The sequence below is a fragment of the Brassica napus genome, chromosome A9, assembly GCF_020379485.1.
Source record: "Brassica napus cultivar Da-Ae chromosome A9, Da-Ae, whole genome shotgun sequence".
In the NCBI taxonomy this organism is placed as follows: Eukaryota; Viridiplantae; Streptophyta; class Magnoliopsida; order Brassicales; family Brassicaceae; genus Brassica; species Brassica napus.
This window is the reverse complement of record NC_063442.1, coordinates 10,273,527-10,283,923: the sequence shown is the minus strand read 5'-3', so window position 1 is coordinate 10,283,923 and position 10,397 is coordinate 10,273,527. Positions and strand designations below refer to the sequence as shown.

At 30.0% G+C, this 10,397-nt stretch overlaps 1 protein-coding gene across 1 annotated transcript; it reads left to right on the top strand.

Annotated features, from left to right (window-relative positions):
- Positions 1-850: 850 nt before the first annotated feature.
- Positions 851-9,686, top strand: LOC106421978 ((E,E)-geranyllinalool synthase-like). The gene is made up of 12 exons (XM_013862832.3): positions 851-1,441; positions 2,687-2,888; positions 2,973-3,202; positions 3,301-3,424; positions 3,521-3,636; positions 3,748-3,941; positions 4,022-4,137; positions 4,229-4,327; positions 4,472-4,687; positions 4,793-4,922; positions 5,396-5,641; positions 9,061-9,686. Exons 1-12 carry the CDS (start codon positions 1,054-1,056, stop codon positions 9,616-9,618), a joined length of 2,619 nt encoding a protein of 872 aa, XP_013718286.1. The 5' UTR covers positions 851-1,053; the 3' UTR covers positions 9,619-9,686.
- Positions 9,687-10,397: the final 711 nt, after the last annotated feature.

The window sequence follows — 10,397 nt, the reverse complement described above, 5'->3', positions numbered from 1 at the left end:
ATTGTAGTGGGCAAAAACAATTAAAAACATACAGAATTGATTCCATGGCAAAAACAATTAAAAACATAGAAGTGATAAAACAACCGATACTTTCGTCCATTCAGCTATGTAGCGAACATGAAATAAGTAACCGATACAAACTTGAAACACTTAAGTAAGAGATCTAGCCGGTAGGAAGAACCCCGAAGAAATCACGACCAACAGCAAGCCGATTCAGCATATCACATGAAGCAGAAGTCCATTCCTCTAAAGCTTCACTATTGTGATCGGTAACTATGAAGCGGTAAAAGATATATATACCACAGGTACATAATTAGATCAAACCCAATAGGTATCATAATAATATGAGAAGAGTAAGAGAACATATTCTATAACTTTTGTATGGTTCAAAGTAAATAAACGAGTGTACAAACGTACTTTTACTCGTGTCTTATACAGTTATACCTTATTTTCTTCATGGAAACTCGTGATCCTTTCCATACCCACTTTGGGGTAGGTCTGTCTCAACGGAGAACCACACGACTATATTGATTCAGTCGTGTTCTATAACTAAGACATATCGATAAGGTTTTTTTATTTCTTGCTAACATATCGATAAAGTTTAAAATTGAGAAAAGATATATTGACACAAGTTACAGAGATATGTGGAGATACACGTATATAAATATTATTTTCATGATTTCTTTTGGAAATTCTTATGACAATTGTTTTAAAAAAAATGACGTGGGGACTATAACATAATTTTATTTCTTTAAGAATACTGATATGACTATGACGCTATGATAACATGGGCATATTTAACAATATAAGTGAACTCGTTGGATCTCCATTTAATATTATTGGGAGACTATGAGTAGACTATTCTTGTAAAAGAGACGATGTCATTCAAACTACTCATCTCGAACCACATTTTTCACATTGTTATATTTAATATCAATATTCACACTCTCTTCTCTATATAAACACATCCGAATTAGTGAGCCATTTATTAACACACATAATCTAAAGACCATCTTGAGAAGAAAAAAAAAAAGCGAGAGAGAGAGAGAGACAATGAAGTTCCCTTACGGTTCTTCTAATGATGATCTCCACGCTTTGGTTAATCAGATCAAGAGTGACATTCAGTTGTCCACCATTAATTTTGATCCTTACTCATTTGTCTCTCCTTCTGCTTACGATATGGCTTGGTTAGCTATGGTGGAAGAAGACCACAACGTAGATGATGATGATGATGATGAGCTTAAACCTATGTTCCAAGATTGTCTAGATTGGATTTTGTGTAATCAAAATGCCAGAGAGGGTTACTGGGGAAACTCCGGCTGTCCTACTCCAGTGTCTGAAGCCGGAGAAGACAGAGACGACATGTACACTCTAACTTCCACTCTTGCTTGTGTTCTTGTGCTTCACAAATGGAACATTGGGTGTTTTCATCTCCACAAAGGTGCGTTGACTGAGCTGACTGAGCATTATTGTTGCCCTTTAAGAAAATTATCTGTAAATGTTTTTCTTTGAACAACTATCTGTAAATGTAAAACTTGACTTACTACATACATATCACATTCATCATGCATGGCCTACTTCGTTCTTCACGTGCATATACAATTAAATATGTTTTGTTCTACAGAAAATTATATATTTACTGTTGGTCGCATTTTTGTCATGTTTCTGTTTCCAAAAACAATAAATAGAATTTTTGGCGTGTCTTTATTAATTTGATCATAATTAATGAACATGCAAAAGTATTAAAAGTAGTTTTCTATCATAAACAATCGTTGTACCCGGAAATGGACATTAATTTTTTTTCTTAATTTGTATTATAAAAGTTGGTACCGTAAGCTGCAATTGAAAAAACAATACTTTATTTCTTAAAATCATACGACTATAACAAAAAGATTGATTATGGTTATTCTTTACTATCTTGGGTTTACTTGAATGCCATAAAGCTGGAATTCTTTTTTTTTTATCTACTAACATAAAAATATTAATTTTGCGTTCTAGTTTCTTACACAAATTTTGAGGCTTTATATTCTAATTTTATTTAATATTTTTTATGTGTTTAGTTTATTTTATTTTCTAGATAGTAGTGCCCTGTAATGTCAATAATCTGATCCCCTTTTATACATTTTTTGTGAAGAGGTATATATAGTTTCCCAGCCACTGCACATTTCTTTATTTTATTTATAATATTCTTAGTTTCTTACTGCTAGTTTTTCATAAATAAAAATCGTAGAAAAGATAAAGATATAGATCTTATGTGAAAAATGTAAACCATGTGACCAGAATAATATAATAATATAAAACTGATTTATTTTAAATATGTCACTTTAGATTTTAAATTAAAATACTTTAATAACCTCATAAGAACTTCCGAAGAACATGTCTTTTACAAGATGTTCATATATTCTTTATTAAATCAAATACACCAAAATTTTAAAAATTAATTAAATATTTTGTATATTTGTAATAGTGTTATATAAAATAGAAAATAAAATTATATCTCTAATACAATTATGAATAAATTAAAATTATATATTAAATCATATATTAATATTATTTTATTTTATATTAAGTATTTTGCCATTATTAGATTATTTAATTACAAAATTATTATATCGAAAAAAAAAGTTCACAAATAAAACTAACTATTCTACCGTTTGATATGTTTTTTTAAACTAATATTAACTAGGGAAGAGATACATCGAAAGAAGGACGGAGATGATAATTGAGAAATACAACAACGAAGAGGGATCTTATCCTCGTTGGTTCATTATCAAATTCACAGGAATCCTTGAGCACGCTCAACAACTTGACTTACACTTTGTTTTCTCTAGTCGCTGTATTCAAATGATCAAAGAGGTGTTTTATCAACGCCAAGAGATTCTCAAAAGGTAACGTTACATGAGAAGAAATCGTGATCAAAATAATTACCTCAAATAGATATATAAAACATAATCGGTTTCTTTGTTTTCCAGAGAAAAATTGTTGGATGATTGTAACCATATACCTCTACTGGCATATCTAGAGGTCTTGCCATCGATGTTATATGTCGAAAACCATGAAGACATGATAGTTAAGAGCCTCGACAATATCGATGGCTCTTTATTTCAGTCGCCTTCAGCAACTGCATCAGCATTTATGATCACCCGCAATGCAAAGTGTCTTGCATATCTTCGAAATGCCATTCAAAGATGCCCAAATGGAGGTAAAATTTAAACTTCTAGTTATCCCAAAGCTATGTTTAAATATGGTATATTTAATTATAATATTTGTTAACAAGATATGTATGATTTCTTGTCTCAGTGCCACAAAAGTACCCTCTCAATGAAGAACTCATAAAACTCTCCATGGTTAATGTAATCGAGAATATCGGTTTGGGAGAGTTCTTTGGTAGTGATATTGAACATGTTCTTCAACAAGTTTACAGGTGAGGCTATATTAATAATCGCCATTTTTACATTTATTTTTCGATATATAGTTTATGTACGAAAAACCTGTTTCTTTTATTTCGTGTGTAATTAAGGAGTTACGAGGAAGAAAATATAGAGAGAATGCCTATCAGTTACCTAGCAGATAAACTGCACAAAGATTCTCTTGCATTTCGGATGTTAAGAATGCGAGGTCACACCGTTTCACCGAGTAAGAACTAATTCTTACTTCGATTAGTTATTGTATTTTTGAATTAAACTAAAGAGAATTATATGTTCTTTTCTTTACCGAGTTTAAAATTGTTTGTATAATACTCTCCAGGAAGCTTTTGCTGGTTCTTGAATGATCAGGAAACTCGAAATCATTTGGAAAGAAATACAGACTCTTTGTTCCTCGTCATCCTTAGTGTTAACAGAGCCACAGATCTCATGTTTCCAGGAGAGCAAGAGCTTGAAGAAGCAAGAGAGTATACTCGGAATCTACTTGAGCAAAGTCGGTCCATCGATGAACGAATGGTATAAAAAAAATCAAAAAGTTGGAAATGTTTTAAGTGACTACAAAGGCCTGATTAAAATAAATGATAATCTGTTTTTAGATTAAGCATGAATTAAGTACTCCATGGATAGCTCGACTCAGACATCTTGATCATAGGATGTGGATTGAGGACAAAAACTCAAATGTTCTCTCAGCTGGAAAAGCCTCCTTTTTAAGGTATAAAAACTATATATGCAAATCATCTATCTAATATTGAATACTTCATTCACAAGCTAATTCCAGTTTATTTTTATGATCTATGAATCAGACTACATAATAGATACATCAACAAGCTGACTTATCTTGCAACAAGAAACTTCTTATTTCGACAAGCAATGTATAGAAGCGAGCTAGAGGAATTAACAATGTAAGTTAGATTCTAGTTTAGAACTATGTGGTATTTGCAAGAACAAAAGCATTTCTTTTTTTTTCTGAAAAAGAAGAATAAAACAAAACATTTCACTATAGCAAAATTGCGTTTTTGGTCTAACAATTCAGCCATTTGTGACAGATGGGTAAGGAAATGGGGACTTAATGATATTGGTTTTGGTAGAGAGAAGACAACATATTGTTATTTTGCAACTGCGACTTCATTGCCCTTTGAATCTGCCATTAAAGTTGGAAAGCTTACAGCGAAGACTGCCATCCTCATCACAGTTGCCGACGATTTGTTTGATGAAGAAGGTTCTTTGGATGATTTGGAAGCTCTTACTAAAGCCGTTATAAGGTAAATTTGTTAAATATATAGTCATATAGATTCATATTAGGAATCCATTCATATTATAATCTTATCATTACTGTTGAATCTTAGTTGAATTATTGTTTCATATAGGTGGGATGGAGACGAGCTTGAAGGTTACGGCAAAATCATATTTAGGGCACTTGATGAAATAGTAAGAGAGACTACAGAGGCTTGCCGTAAGCAACACGGAACAGACATTACAGTTCAGCTTCGCAACATCGTATGTTTCTCTCCAACTTGCTTTATTCACCGCTTTATATTGCTTTTGCGTTATCAATTCAAAAGAGTGAACGAAGGATTGATCATATACTATGAGGTGACCTATATTTTCTGTGATTATGCTTACTTCACTCTGCAATAATTATTTATATGAATTAATAACTCAATGGTCACTAAGTTATATTTTAGAAATTTCGTTAAAGTAACAACAACTTCTTCATAAACTTGACCACAAAATTAAATGACTTATCAACATTATAGTTTTTTTTTCTTTATACAGTCAACTTATACTTGCATATATTTATTCTTATGGTTGACTTACTAAACATAAGAAAATAATCAATCGTTTTAGTCATTAATTATCAGAATCTTAAAACATAAAGTCTAGTTTACATAAAGAAACAACATTTAAAAAATACTTCTGAAATATTTTACAAATTACTCTGCATCATTTTCGTATTGTAATATATGCAGTGGGGTGAAACTTTTGAGGCATGGCTACGTGAAGCCGTATGGAGTAAGAAGGGACATATTCCATCGATGGAAGAATATCTTCACAGTGGAATGATCTCAATTGCAGCACACACCATGGCTCTTTCAGTTTCGTGTCTCATGGAACCTTGTTTTCCCCAACAAAAACTCAACCCTGGAAAATATGATACGTTAACCATATCGCTCATGATCATACCTCGACTTTTAAATGATCTGCAAAGTTATCAGGTGATTCAAATATTATATTTTGTTGGCTTTAGAGCCCTTCTAGTAGTAATTTTTGTTTGGTCAAGATCAACTGATCAAGGATCGATTTACATGCCAGTTTAAATTTAATTAAACAAGGAGTAATTTAGGGGTGGACATTTTATCCGATACCCGAACCTGTATCCAAACCCGATCCGAAAAACCCGAAATAAAATCCGAACTGAAGTAACAAAATACCCGAAACGGATACTAAATTAGGAGAGATTGGATATCCAAACCCGAATGGATAATATCTGAACCCGAATGGATATCCGAAGATAATAAAATATGTATTACTAACCGTATATTTCTAGTTTATATCTCTCATTTTATTTAAAATATTAATATTGATACTACACATACTTTAAGTTCATCTAATATACATATAATTACCGAGAAAATGATTTGCTACTCACTTAAAATGCATGTCAAATTTTTATTTTAAAAGAACAAAAATTACATCGGAAATTTAAAAACAATAACCAAATTAGTGTCTTTTTTGTTTTAAAATATTATGTCCAAATCTATTAATCATTCAATCTATTAAAAAAATCAGTCAAGTGAAAGTTATATTTTTAAATACAAAAAACTTGAAAAATAAAATTTTAATATTTGTTCTTTCAAAATCTAAATATCCGAACCCGAACCGAAATATTCGAATCTGAACTAAAAATACCCGAACTTGACCTCTCGGTAATAACCAAATTAGTGTCTTTTTTGTTTTAAAATATTATGTCCAAATCTATTAATCATTCAATCTAGTAAAAAAAATCAGTCAAGTGAAAGTTATATTTTTAAATACAAGAAACTTGAAAAATAAAATTTTAATATTTGTTCTTTCAAAATCTAAATATCCGAACCCGAACCGAAATATTCGAATCTGAACTAAAAATACCCGAACTTGACCCGAAGTACAGAAATATCCGAACGGGTTCTACACCTCTATACCGAAATACCCAAAAATCCAAAATACTATATATGAACCCGAACGCCCACCCCTAAGGGTATGAATCTGGTAACTTGGCAAAGTGCAACGTTTAAGGATATATATTATATATATATATATATATAGACACACACATATATATTTTTTTGGCATTTAAAAAATATATCCATTAACAATGATGGGGGGGGGGGGGGGGGGGGTCACTTTACAGCCCTTAAATATTTTCTGTGTAAAAGTTGCATGGGATCTTTGGCTTTTAAGGCTAGATCTCGATCCGCACCACCGCGCAAATTTTTGTTTTCACTTATTTTTATATAAACATTTTGTTTTCAATTCTAAATTGGTATATATTATAATATATATGTGTCTATCAATTTTTAAAACACAATAAGTTTATGGTAAATTTTTTTCATTAAATAGATTGTTTCAAACTTTCACATGTATTTGTATCTTCTTCTATATATATATTTTTGGATTATTATTTCATTATTAAAATTGCAACTATAGATATAAAGATTAGTAAAATATTATTTTATTGTCATATTCAAAGATATTATAATATTTCACAAATTTAGAAAAAATTTTAAAAATTAAACTTTTCACTTCATAGATTTATATTATCGAGTAAATAATTAAACATTTAGTTTTTTTGTGTAAAAGTTGCATGGGAACTTTGGCTTTTAAGGCTAGATCTCGATCCGCACCACCGCGCAAATTTTTGTTTTCATTTATTTTTATATAAACATTTTGTTTTCAATTCTAAATTGGTATATATTATAATATATATGTGTCTATCAATTTTTAAAACACAATAAGTTTATGGTAAATTTTTTTCATTAAATACATTGTTTCAAACTTTCACATGTATTTGTATCTTCTTCTATATATATATTTTTGGATTATTATTTCATTATTAAAATTGTAACTATAGATATAAAGATTAGTAAAATATTATTTTATTGTCATATTCAAAGATATTATAATATTTCACAAATTTAGAAAGTTTTTTAAAAATTAAACTATTCACTTCATAGATTTATATTATCGAGTAAATAATTAAACATTTAGTTTTTTTTGTGTAAAAGTTGCATGGGAACTTTGGCTTTTAAGGCTAGATCTCGATCCGCACCACCGCGCAAATTTTTGTTTTCATTTATTTTTATATAAACATTTTGTTTTCAATTCTAAATTGGTATATATTATAATATATATGTGTCTATCAATTTTTAAAACACAATAAGTTTATGGTAAATTTTTTTCATTAAATAGATTGTTTCAAACTTTCACTTGTATTTGTATCTTCTTCTATATATATATTTTTGGATTATTATTTCATTATTAAAATTGTAACTATAGATATAAAGATTAGTAAAATATTATTTTATTGTCATATTCAAAGATATTATAATATTTCACAAATTTAGAAAGTTTTTTAAAAATTAAACTTTTCACTTCATAGATTTATATTATCGAGTAAATAATTAAACATTTAGTTTTTTTGTGTAAAAGTTGCATGGGAACTTTGGCTTTTAAGGCTAGATCTCGATCCGCACCACCGCGCAAATTTTTGTTTTCATTTATTTTTATATAAATATTTTGTTTTCAATTATAAATTGGTATATATTATAATATATATGTGTCTATCAATTTTTAAAACACAATAAGTTTATGGTAAATTTTTTTCATTAAATAGATTGTTTCAAACTTTCACATGTATTTGTATCTTCTTCTATATATATATTTTTGGATTATTATTTCATTATTAAAATTGTAACTATAGATATAAAGATTAGTAAAATATTATTTTATTGTCATATTTAAAGATATTATAATATTTCACAAATTTAGAAAGTTTTTTAAAAAATAAACTTTTCACTTCATAGATTTATATTATCGAGTAAATAATTAAACATTTAGTTTTTTTAATTTTTAAAATAAACTATATAGTTTAAAATTTGTTTTCATTGGTTTAATGTAGTAAATATTAATCATTGTTATATAATATGATTTTTGTCATTTAAAAAATCTTTATAATTTAAAAGTTAACATCGATAAATATTTAAATAATTAACATATAGAGGTATATTATTATAACATTAAATTATATATATTTATTTTATACAATCGATAAATCCAATAGATCATCTATTGTTTAAATCCAATTATTGATAGCCCAATAAAAATTTCTCGTAGACCCAAAATTTAAATCATAAGATTTGAGATAAAATGTAATCTGACTTTTTAGAAATACGTATCTATCGACACCCCTTTTATCTGGGTTCGAACCCATCTTGACACTCTGATTTTTGTAATTAAATTTTTGACATCCCATAAAACAATTCCTGGATCCGCCATATATAAATGTTTAAACGATTTTTTATTTAAAAACTTAAAAACTTACATATGATGTCCTTGCACTTACGATCAAACATGTTCATGCAACGTAAATTCACAGAGGGAACAAGAACAAGGGAAGATCAATTCCGTGCTACTCCACATGAGGAATACTTCAGGTCTCGATATTGAAAACTCAATCGCTCATATCGAAAAGATAATCGATTCAAACAGGAAAGAGTTTCTGAAGCATGTACTAATGGATGGACTAAGTGATTTACCCAAACCGTGCAAAGAGATTCACATGTCTTGTTGCAAAGTCTTTGAGATGTTTTTCAACAAGAAGAATCGTTATGATTCCGACACAGAGATGCTTCAAGACATTAAGAAGGCTTTCTACGATCCCGTGAATGTAAATGAACTTTCAGAGATCGAGCCTAAGCCACTGATGGTTCATGGTGATGAGTTTCTGATGCTTCCTCTGCTGATTAACCTTTCACCAAAGATTCTTGAATTTAAGAGGAAGGACGAACACGGGGCGGTGAAAACATCCATGTGCTTGAGAAGAAGTTTTCATGCTCAGAAACGCGCTATTTCCTTACAGCCTCTCAAGATCGTTGCCTCGCAGAGTATAGTGGTACCAATGATGCCAACAAAATTCGCACCTTGCTTCTACTGATTAATATCTCTAATTATCTCTGTATGTTATGTTATATTATATTGATTAGTGAAAATAGTATTTACGTGTCTAATAGGTAAAAGTGTTCTCTTCTTGTCTAAATTTTAAGGAAATTGTAAGTGTATGATTGTGAAAGATTTAGAAACTATGCTGTTTTCAGATTGATTTGTGCTAGCTATACGACTAGAAACACTTACATTCTCACACTATGTCACTCTTTAACTGTTCCATTATTGATTCTTTCACGTGTCTTCTTCCACGTCAGCATAAGCAGCTCTGTTTCTCCCCATACTCGAGGACCTATCAAAGCATAAGCTTCTCCGACAGCTGATCAGCTCGACTCCAATGGTGCATGCTTCCACCGCTGTTGTGAAGAGAAATAATGGTTGAGAAGAGAGCTCTGTTTCTGGGGGTACCTCTCTAGCTAGTGGTGATGGAGCTGAAAGATCGAAACTTTGTATTGGGTTTCCTCTGTTTCTCTATGATTGGTTTGATTACCTTTGTAACTTTTGTATCATTGAGGCATATATAGAAATAATGGTTGAGAAGTGTAACTGTATTTGTTACAATATCGACCCTAAAGCTTGGTTTCAAGACAAATATGTAGTGTATGTTGACTGTGAATATCTACATTTGTTTGATATCTGGGTTGCTTGTTTCTTCTGCTATTATTTTTCTCAATTTGTTGACCCGTTCTGTTCTATGTGAGTGTGCGTATGATTAAAACGCAATCGAATCTCTTGGAGTCGTCTGTATTAGTGATCTGAGGTGGAGGGTTT